The sequence below is a fragment of the Peromyscus leucopus genome, chromosome 5 (assembly GCF_004664715.2).
Source record: "Peromyscus leucopus breed LL Stock chromosome 5, UCI_PerLeu_2.1, whole genome shotgun sequence".
NCBI lineage: Eukaryota > Metazoa > Chordata > Mammalia > Rodentia > Cricetidae > Peromyscus > Peromyscus leucopus.
In genome coordinates, this window is record NC_051067.1 from 75,532,075 (window position 1) to 75,543,329 (window position 11,255).

Here is an 11,255-nt window from a genome sequence, read left to right on the forward strand (position 1 = left end):
ATAAAGCCTAGGCTGATTAACACCACGGAAAAATCGACTTTGGACTACAAACTAGTCAGGACAATTTCGAGATGATCCAGCCTGACAGACTACTTGAACAAGGACTTGAAACAAGCCCTGAACTTTCCTATTATGCAGAGACTGGACAAACGATACAGGACTTGATGATTAACCCCAAAATTTTCTTTTCAAGATTCCCTAAAGATATCTTCACCCCTAGAAAGCAAAAAGAAAAAGAGAATATAGATATGAGATAGATCATCGAATCTACTCTGAGAAAAAAGATAAAGAAATAATAGGATAAATAAGTGGATCATTGAATCTACACTGAAGAAAAAGGGGAAGATATAAAAATGACAAAAGGTAGACTAATGAATCTATTATGAAAAGAAAAAAGAGAAATATGGATATGATAAGATAAAAAGGGAGATTATGGAATCTACTTTTAAAAAGGAACTACTTGTTTTAAATAAGATAAGTAATGAAAATTTTTTGGTCTGAGTTTATCAGATGTTACTGGACTGGACATTGTTAATATATATATAATGGAGTTTTTATCTGAATCTGTCAAATGTTAATGGACTAGACATCATTAATGTAATCTTGACTGTATATTGCATATACTTATTGAAGATAGTTTTTCTTGTATTAGTTATAAGCTTTCTTTAATTTTAGACAAAAAGAGAGGAGATGTGGTGGTATTGTGTATTCTAATAAATTTATCTGGGGTCAGAGAACAGACAGCCACTAGATACAAAGGCTAGAAAATGGTGGCACTCACACCTTTAATCCTAGCATTCCAGAGATAGAAATCCCTCTGGATCTCTGTGAGTTCAAGGCCACATTGGAAATAGCCAAATATGGTGACACGCCTTTAATCCCAGAAAGCCAGCCTTTAATCCCAGAAAGCCAACCTTTAATCCCAGGGAGTGGTGGTAGATAGCAGAAAGATATATAAAGCGTGAGGACCAGAAACTAGCAGAATTTGGCTGGTTAAGATTTGGCTGGTTAAGCATGTGGCTGGTTAAGCATTCAGGCTTTTGAGCAGTAATTCAGCTGAGACCCATTCCAGATGAGGACTCAGAGGCCTCCAGTCTGAGGAGACAAAACCAGCTGAGGATCCGGCGAGGTGAGATAGCTGTGGCTTATTCTGTCTCTCTGATCTACCAGCATGGACCCAAATAACTGGCCTCAAGTTTGATTTTATTAATAAGAACTTTTAAGATTCCTGCTACACCTACCCCCCAGGCTACGCCTAAGGCATGTCGGACACCAAAGCGAGAGGATGGACTCGGGACTAACTACGGAAACTAGGCTGGCTTTAACTCAGGGATCCGTCTGCCTCTGCCTTCCTTTTGCTTGGATTAAAGGTGCGCATCACCGTCTGGCTTTAAAACAAACACAAAATTTTAGGGACTTACTGTGTCTCTTGGACTGGTCTACGCGCTAACTTCCGGTTGGATTAAACGTGAGTATTGTTAAAGCCTAAACGTGCCGGGGAAGCAGTTTATGGGCCATTTCTTTTCTTTCTTCCTTTTTTCTTTTTTTTTTAAACGAGACAGGGTTTCCCTGTAACAGCCTTTGGCTGTCCTGGAACTCGGTTTGTAGACCAGACTGGCCTTGGCTTCTCATGTGCCACAATGCCCGGCCTAGGCCGGTTTCATAGTTAACTTCTAAGTTAGCACCTGAGCAACAAAGCTGCACTAAAGAAATCAGGTAAGGGCGTGTTCAGAGTTCACCGCCACTCCACGCGTGGGGGCCTACAACAGTTCCACTCCAGGGGAGGACACGAGAAAAACGCCACCCTTTAAAATCCCCCCGCTCCTCTCGGAAGACTGGAGCTGATGTCCCTGAAATGTAAGCTTCCACACTCGCTGGCCCCCAGAGCGTAATTAATTTCTAGGGAATCCCCAAATCACAGGGTTATGAGCTTAAGCAACAGCCTGGAAATTTAAAGCAAAGAAATGGGGACCCGGCCTCCCTCCCCCTCGGCGCCCGGTCAAACCAGTTCCAGAGGCTTGGGGAGCGGCCGACAGCCCTGACCCTTTCACCTCGCCCCTCCCCCCCAGGGAAGCAAGCCAAGACAGCAGCGCTCTTTACTCCGAGTCTTTATTTTCCTAGCTGACATTGTAAAACGCCAAGTGGACGGGTGCTCAATACAGCCCGTCATGGCAAAGGTAAACAGACTTCTTAAACGTGCTGGCAAAAAATTCCTCTCCTGCCCGAAGAGGCCGGGTCTACGGCAGCAGGCGCGACCAGCCTTGGCGCGGTGGTCCACGGCGGGCGAGCGGGCGGTCCAGGCCGACAGTCCGAGCGTCTCCAGACCTCCGCTGCTTACAGGAAGATTTGATCGGCCCAGTCCTGGCTCTCGGCCGCCGAAGGCCGGCTCACCCATAGCAGCCGGTGGGGGCGAGGTGACTCAAGTCACTTCCCCGTCCCCAGGGCGGGTCCACGCCCTGGCCTCCTCCCAGGCCCCACACCCACGCAGGGCAACAGGAAGCACCCGCGTCTGCCCCATGACGCAACTATGACCGCTTGCACAAGCGTGCCACTTGTAGGGGCCAAAACGCGTATGCCAGTGAAACGGCCTTGGAAGGGCCGCCAGGCCAAGAGTCCGACCCTGAGATTCAAGATCCAGGTGTCCCTTCTCCCGGCCGGGGAGGGGACAGTCCTTTACAGCACCTGTGGACGCACGTCTGGGAAAAGGCGCCCGCGCCCCCAGCTCCTCAGTCCTCCCCCGGCCTCTGGCAGCTCAGGCCGCGGCTCTTCATCACGGGCCCCGCAGGCTTTCCCCAGCCGGCCCTGGCCTCGGCTGTGCGTTTTCGGCTCCGGTGACGCCGCTCAGAATCCTCAGAAGGCCACCACGGCTCGCACCAGCACGCTGAGCATGTTGTCGGCCGGGCGGCAGGCTGGCTTGGCCTCGCACGCGGGGGGCGCCGGCGGGGGCACGGCGGGCCCACAGTTCAGGAGACTGGAGAAGCGCTTTTGGAGGACGCGGGCGAGATTAGGGAAGGCACCTTCGGTTTGTGCGGGGGGAAGCTGCAGGCGATCGGCCACCTCCGACGTGTCCTCCCTCTCCGCCTCCTCTAGACGGGCCTTCTTGCTGGGTGCTAGTCCGACCTCACCGCCGTCGCTCAGGTTGCTGCTGCTCCGGCGCTTGCGGCTGACTCTGGCGGGGGGCGGGTCACAGGGCGCAGGGGTCTCCTGGACTCGCCGCGCTTCCTCCTGCGTGTCCATGGGCTCCGGGGACTGCTCCGCGTCGGGGGCCGCCGCTCTCACGGCAGCTTCGGCTTCCCGCGGCGGGTGCAGGCGAGGGTCAAGAGTCCGGCCGGATGGCGGGAACTCGGGCTGGTGAGCCTCTACCTTGGCTGAGAGGTAGAGCTCCCGAGCGCTGCGCATGACGAGGGAGAGCTGTAGGCTCCGGTGGAGACGCAAGCCACCCCGCTGCATGCGAGAGTGGTACATCTTCCACACCGACAGGGTCATGATGCGCTGCGCTTCTTTCTGCACGTCCATGCTTGCTCGACGAGAGCGTAGAGGAGAGCCGGGAAAGGATTGCAGCAGGCGGTGCTGCCCAGACAACTAACTCACCCCGGCAGGTACACGGCTATGAGTTCCGGCGGGGGAAGCGTGCCGGAGCCCTTCTAATATAGTCAGAATGACGTCACGGAGACGCCACGCCCAATCAGAGGGCCTCATCCGGGCTTTCCACTGTGGCCAGAGACTCCTTAAAGCAATAGAGGTAAATTTACGCCTGGAAGGAGAAGGGACGTAAGCCCCGGCAAGGGAGAGTTTCCCCCACGGCGCCTCGAGGCCTCAGCTTGGTCTGGGTTCTCAGACCCCCTGGCGGGCTAGCCGATGAGGCCCACCCACTAGCCACCGGGTGGCGGGGTGGTAACCCTCCCTTTGCAGAGAGGAAGACCCGGAGCGGGGCGCATTCCCCGAGGGCACTGTTCCCCGCGCCTACCAGCCAGCTAGTCAATTTCTCTGCCCGGTAAAAACGCTGCTGCTTATTAAGCAGTTCCTACACGCCGGGGCTGTCGAGCTTTCTCTTTATTCAGCGTCTCTGACTCCTCACCTCCACTCCGCAGAAAGTACAGTCAGGTCCATTTCTTCCAGGTGAGAAGCCTGAGGCAATCACCTGATCAATATTTACTAAACAAACGAAGCCTCCAGCCTTCCTTCTCTATCCTCCCGAACACGGGTGGGAAGTGGGGGCGGACGACGCTGGCTGACCCTGGAGGGGGCTACGCCATAGCCGCCTATACCCACGTCGCGACTGCGGTCCCCACGCTCAGCATTCAGCATCTCCCGGTTTGCTGCCACCCAGTACCAGAGAAGTCCCAACGAACACAGGGCCTGCCGCCCTCTCCCGCCGACAGCACAGAGTTCTGCCTTCGCACCCCGGGAAGCTGAGTTATCCCAAGCCAGTGAGAGGGCTCAATGGGTAGAGCCACTGGCTGCCAAGTCTGAAGACCTGAGTTCGATTCCCACGCGCGCCACTCGCGCGAACACACACACACACACAAACACACACACACCACATAAAGAGATACACAAAAAAAGATGTCGGTTCCACCCTGCTCTATTCGCAAAAAAAAACAAAAACAAACAAAAACCTGATTCTAGTTGCAAAAGGATAAAGTTCTAACACCGCCTTTCATTTACGGTGCTGGCCCTTTAAGGAACACCCCCCCACACCAGCGCGTAGGCTTCCCGCCACTGCAGCGGGCCGACTTCCCTGTCTAAATTTGGATGTGATGACGTAGCGTGGCGCCGCGAGCACTTCCGGAAGCCCATATAAGGACAAGGACCCAGTGTCTTAGCCGGAGCTATGGGCTTCCGGGGCGGAGCCTCCACCGTAGACCACACCCCCATTTCTGGCGCTTCCAGCCCCCGCGCTGTGCCGGGGGGTTCCCGTGCAGTGGGCACGGCCGTGGTCCGGGCGGCCTGCTCCGCGTCCCGGCGTCCCTCCACTGGACCAGTGGTTACGGCTGCCTTCTCTGATGCTAGTCCACGCTGCGGCACCGTCACGAGGAATGAGTCCGGGTGGAGTGAACTTGTGGGTTTACGGAAAAACGGCTTCGAGACCTTCCTGCACTCAGAGGTGTAGAAGGCAAATGTCTGGGTCTGTCCCACCTCCCAGGGGAGGCTACCCGAATCCTTGGGGTTGGTGGCACGTGTAATTCACCCGCGGAACCATCTCAATGGCCTTTTATTAATTTTTGGTATTTTGAAATAGGGTCTTACTTGTATAGCTCCAGCTGTCCTGGAACTCCTAGAGACCCGACTGCTTCTGTCTCCCGAGCGTTTTGTTTTGTTTTTTAATATATGCTTGCATGCCTGGGCACCACGAGTTTGTAGTGGCAGCGGAGGCCAGAAGAGGGCGTCAGATCTCTGGACACTGGAGCCGTCATGTAGGTGCTGGGAACCGAACTTGTGCTCTTTCTTTCCCTTTTTGCCAGGGAAGTTTGAGACAGGGTCACTATGTAGCTCTAGCTGTCCTGGAACTCAATACATAGACCTGGCCTCCAACTCACAGAGATCCACCTGCCTCTGCCTCCCAAGTGCTGCGATTCAAGTCGTGCACCACCACGCCCGGCTACAGTAAGTGCTCTTAACTGCTGAGCTAAATTTAATGCATCGATAGAATGAGCTCCTTACCCCGCTGTGATACCCTAAGATTTATGGAAAACTAGGATTATTGATACTGGCTAAAAAGGAAACTGAGGTTCCACAGCAGCAGCCTGAGGTTCGACCCAATTCTGTAGGACATTGGCCGTGTGGGATGAGGCTTGTGCACTGCACGCCCACAACCAAGATGGCCGAGGTGTAGGCGGAAGTCCACACGTTTTGGCCCTCTAGGGCCGCTCTTTCTCTCTTGGCGGCTGGGCTCTCGATGGTGGCCTCCCAGGCTGGGTGGCAGCGTGTTTGCTCACTAGCGGTGAAGTTCCTGCACCCGCCTAGTGGGAGGAGGGGCTTGATATGTTTTTCCAGGACCCTCTCTTTGTAGTCCGGGGGTGAGTGACAGTGGCTGGAAAGGGGTGGAAGGGAGCCGTCTCCTGGCTAGCCAGTGCCGTGGTGCAGGCCACTGTGTGCCAGGCAGTTCGGATATAGCCGTCCCGGTGCACGTGTCTACCTGTGATGGAGTGGAAGAAAATTTGGAGGGCTGTTGGGGTGTCTGGGCCTCGGTTGGTTTGGGAGCGAGTGTAAGGACCCTATCCCAAGTCGTGCTCAATGTATTGCAGCGAGGTGCAGAAAGCGGTGAATACGGCACCTGGCTGTACGGCGCTGGCGTGAGCTCCTGCAGGGAAGCGCTGTAGCTGGGCGGGAAGAGTCGATAGGACCGCCAGTGAGCGGCAGAATGGCCTGCAAAGCATTGAGTGGGGCCTCGGGGATCCTGGAATAAATGGTCGATATGCTGGGACTTTAGAGACGGGGTATGGCGGAGCCTCTGGCCACAGTAGGGGGCGGTGGGAGCCAGCCCTTTAAGGAAGCTAACAGCTAGTAAGCGTTAAAGCCTGGAGGTATGGGAGTATGCCCGAGGGGTTTATGTCTCTAGCCTTGACCTGCAGGAAAGAAGGTGTTCGTTCACGGAGCAGATCAGGTTAGGTGAAGTCCTAGTGAGTTGTGTTGGGAGATTCGTGTGTGTGTTGTTTGTTCAAGACACGGTTTCACTGTAACTTGGCAGGATGGAACAAGAGATCCATCTGCCTCTGCTTCATGAATGCTGGTATTAAATCGTGCAACACCACATTTAGTTAGGGTGTCTAGACTAATGTTATCTTCATCCTCAGGAAATGAAGGACCACTTAGCCCAACAGTCCTGGCCTTCATAGAGAAGAGTCATAAAGAGGTAATGGATTCATCCAGTTCAAGAACCACCAGGTGTTACTTTCTGTCAGCCCGACCATGTGTTCTGTCTTCTGTATGTGGGAACCTGCCCTTCTGCATCAGTGTCCAGCCTGTGCATTATTTCCTTATCTACCTGCCTTTTTTGTTTGTTTTTTTGAGACGGGGTTTCTCTGTGTTGTTTTGGTGCCTGTCCTGGATCTCGCCCTGTAGACCACGCTAGCCTCAAACTCACAGAGATCTGCCTGGCTCTGCCTCTCGATCAAAGGTGTGCACCATCACTGCCCAGCTATCTACCTGCCTCTTTATAAATGTCTACACCTAAGCTCTCAGTAATGAAAATGTTTGGAAGTAAATGGTGTGTCTGTACTTAGCAGGCACACATGAGGGTTGTCTAGAGATAAGGAGAGTATATGGTGAGCTGGGTATGGTGGTTTATGCCTCGAATTCCAGTATCTAGGAGGCTGAGGCAGGAGGATTGCAGTGAGTTCAAGGCTATTGTGTTCTACATATCAAGTTCCAGGCAAGCCAGGGCTACATAGAGAAACCCCATCTCAAACAAAATAAATTCATTATAAGCTTGGAAAGGTGGCTCATGCCTATAATCCAGGCGCTCAGGAGGCTGATGTAGGAAACTCAGCAGTTCTAGGCCTGGATAAGAGATCTCAATTTTTTACATTTACTTATTTATATATTTATTGTGAGTATGCACGTGTGGAAGACCAGAGTTGATTTTCTCTTTCCACCTCAGTCTTCAGGCTTGGTGTCAAGTGTTCTTACTCTCAGAGCCAGCTTCACATTCTCAGACCTCGTCTTTTGTTTTTTGAAATTGTTTTTTTTTTTTTTTTTAAATTAACTTATGTGTGTGTGTATGTGTCTCTTGTGTATGTATACATACATGTGGGTTTCCATGGAGGCCATAAGGCATCTGATCCCCTGGAGTTGGAGTTATCTGAGCTTGTAAACTGCCTGACATGGGAGCTGGGAACAGAACTCAGGTCCTCTGTAAAAGCAGTCCTCTTAATCAATGAGCCATTTTTCCAGCCCGAAGTTTCATTTTTTTTTTATTTATTTATTTATTTATTTTTTACTCTTTTCTTTTAATTGTTTTACTCTGTAGGTCAAACTGTGTGGTCCTGGCTGGCCTCAAACTCAAGAGATCTGCTTGCTTAGACATTCCTGACCACTGGGATTAAAGACATCCAACCAGAAAGCCCCCTTTTCACTGTGTGCGTGCGTCTACCAGCACCGTGCTACATATTTCTCCTTAGTCCTTTTAAACATGTCTGGGTGGGGGAAAGAGCCAGGCCGGTGGCACAGACCTTTCTCTAAGTTCAGGGCCAGCCGGGTCTACAGATCAGGTTCGAAGACAGAGAGGGCTGGCTACACAGAGAAACCCTGTCTTGACGGCAGAAAGGAGAAAAATAAACCCAAAAAACCTTCCATATCTTGCCCTCCCAACTCAGTTCCATCAAACACCCTCCACCCCACCCTCCAGCAGCCCTGCTGACTAAATGAACAAAACAACTCAGTAAGGTCTGTAGAGATGGTAACAACCTAGCCTAAAGACAGCTTAGCCATCTGACCTCCTAACCTGAGAAGCAAAGGGGCCCTAGAATATTGGGGCGGGGTGGTGGTGGTAGTTCCAGCCTATCAGGGGGGCCAGGAAAGTCTAGAAAGACCTCCTGCAGCAAATCTGGGTCCAAGGCTCCAGGAATTAAGTCTTGATCCAGGCTGTGAATCACTATGTAACCCCGACTGGCCTTGAACTCACAGCAATCCTCTTGGCCTCAGGCTCCCAAATGCTGTTTAGCACCATGCCTGGTTCAGTTGGTAGAGTGCTTAGTGTGTTTTAAGCTATAGGCTATACCCCTAGCACTTCATAAATAGGGTGTGGTGGCCCACTCTTGCAATCCTAGCACTCACAGGGAAGAGGCAGGAGGATCAGAAGTTCAAGGTCATCTTCAGCTACTTAAGAGTTTGAGGACACATGAGATACTGCCTTAAAAAAATCTCAAAACCTAAATAAAGTGTGGGTGTGTACACAGGGACACACACAGAGAATTAAAAACCAAAAAGTAGGTTAGGTGGCAGACACCTGTAATCCCAGGTACTTGGAGACTAAGGTAAAGCAGAAAGATTTAAGTTGAAGGCCTGCCTTAGACTACAGTGAAAACAACTCACAAAGAAGGGCAGGTGCCTCAGTGCCGAGTGAAGTGCTTGGCATGAGTGTATATATACGTACACACACAGTAAGTAAACGTCACAGAGACAAAGAGTAGGCAAGGTGTATCAGCATCTCCTGTTGTCCAGTCCTATTCTAGGCATTTTTTTTTCTCCCCAAGACAGGGTTTCTCTGTAGTTCTGAGATCCACCAGCCTCTGCCTCACTCTGCAGTGATCAGAAGCCTGTGCCACCACTGCCAGGGTTTAGCTATTGTTTATACATTAATTTAATAATCCTTATTTCAATTTTGAGCGCTCTCTTAAACTGGGTGGCACTTGCTTTTGGGAAGCAGAGGCAGAGATCTCTGAGTTCCAGGCCAGCCAGAGCCACACAGTAAGACCCTGTCTCAGGACAAACCAGCAGTAAGGACACTAAGGTATGTCATGTCACGTGGCATGACTTTAGGGCCCCCCTTGGTTAGTAAGTGGCAGGTCTGGGAGGCAGCCCACACAATCTGCAATCTGCTACAAACCTACCCTGGGTCTGCTTTGGGTCAGTACCCTGCTCTGACTGCCAGCTGCCCAGAAGTCTCAGAGTCCTCTTGATATCTAGAGCAGCAAGCTACCCAGCAGGTTTGTGGGGGCTGGGGAGGTGTGTCAGGGTGAGGCTGTGGAACCCTCAGGTTTTCTAGCTGCTGCTCTCCACTCAGCAGCTGACCCTGGACCACTAGGATCAACAGCTGGAAATGGTGTCTGGGAGCATCCAGGTTCTGAAACACATGTTGGGGAGGAGGGCATGTAAGGCCAGTTTTGGGGGGCATGCCTCTGTCTTTCCTGGTGCGTAGAGGCTCGGATTCCACCATGGTATTGGTGGCATACTGGATGCCTTCACTCATGAACTAGACCACAGAGTCTCAGATGGACTGGGTCCTCAGAAAGATGGCTAGTGACCCACACAATGAGTGGCGAGCTCTCTTTGGTAGGGTTTAAAGCCTGGGATGTGAGTAGGAGGGAGTAGCTGGTGGTGCCTTGTCCTCTTGATTTCTGACCCCTTTGTCTTCAGACAACAATGGTGTGCCATTGTGGTGCTTGTGTGGTTTTCCCGTCCTGATTCTACTCCCCTTTCTCTGACTTGGGATGTCCCTGTCTACTGGAAAGAGGGAGTGAACCTGGAGGGCCAACCCAAGGATCTCTTTCAGAACTAGTAGGATCTTTAGGCCCTGGGTTGGACCCTGAGCTTCTGACACTGATCCCAATTCAAGTGCATTTATAGGGTGATGATTTGGGAAGACCTTGCACAAACTGCCCCAAATCTACCCTCCTCCGTGCCTTCTAATTGTTCCAATAGAAATCCAGCATTAAATTAAAAAAAAATATAAAATGTACCGTATAGTGTTGATTCAAGCTTTGGATGATCTCTTTTAGATGGCTTTTCTAAGCTTCCTGCTCGCTCTCAGGGACTCAAGTATCTGTGTATATTGGGAATTCAAGCGCCAACATTTGATACAGAAAGATTTTGTTCTCTTTTTAAAAAAAGTCTAGTTAGTGTGTAGGCACATGTTCCATGCAACATGTGGAGGTCACATAACTTTGTGAAGTGAGTTCTTTCCTACCTTTACATGGCTCTGGGGATCCAAGACAGGTCACTAGGCTTGTGTAGCCTTGAAGTGCCTTTTTCTGATGAGCCATCCCCCTTGCCTCAAACTCTATTTCCCAAGGGCCGAGTATGGGCTTTCTTTTCCTATACCACAATATAAGCTCCTGGTCTCAGCGAAACATGGCATTGGAAGGCAGGGGCCAAAGGGTCATCAGTCATAGGCCAACCTTAAATCACCAGCCAAACCAACCCCCTAATCCCAGGTGCTCCTGGTGATTTTCATTATCTTCACAAGAATGTACCTCTACAGACAAACTGCTCCTGGAGTGGGGTAGGCTTGGGCTAGTCTGACCTGAGCACCGCACCCCACTTCCTCTTGACAGACTACTCTCAGACCTGCCATGTAACTGACCCTCAATGCTCCTGCTTCCAGCCCTCTGGGTGTGAGCCACTATGGTTCCCCATGCTTCTCTGTTCTTCTGGCCCCTCTCAGGGTCCTCTCCGGGTCCTGGGACTCAGTGCCTTCTGCATGCTCCTCTGCCAGAGCTCCTGGCTGTTTTCCAGGTGCACTGCCAGCAGGCAGGTGTGCCCCTGGTGGGTGGCCAGCACATCCCTCTCCAGTGAGCACAGCACAGCAGGGC

The 11,255-nt window shown here is 51.6% G+C and overlaps 2 protein-coding genes across 2 annotated transcripts; one reads left to right on the forward strand and one right to left on the reverse strand.

The window, feature by feature from the left end:
* Positions 1–2,093: 2,093 nt before the first annotated feature.
* On the reverse strand, positions 2,094–3,531 carry Ier2 (immediate early response 2). The gene has a single exon (XM_028861792.2). It carries the CDS (start codon positions 3,514–3,516, stop codon positions 2,851–2,853), a length of 666 nt encoding a protein of 221 aa, XP_028717625.1. The 5' UTR covers positions 3,517–3,531; the 3' UTR covers positions 2,094–2,850.
* Positions 3,532–6,237: 2,706 nt separating this feature from the next.
* Positions 6,238–10,391, forward strand: Stx10 (syntaxin 10). The gene is given in 5 exon segments (XM_028861791.1): positions 6,238–6,281; positions 6,283–6,335; positions 6,338–6,489; positions 9,749–9,924; positions 9,926–10,391. Coding segments are annotated over 5 exon segments (507 nt in total). The 3' UTR covers positions 10,008–10,391.
* Positions 10,392–11,255: the final 864 nt, after the last annotated feature.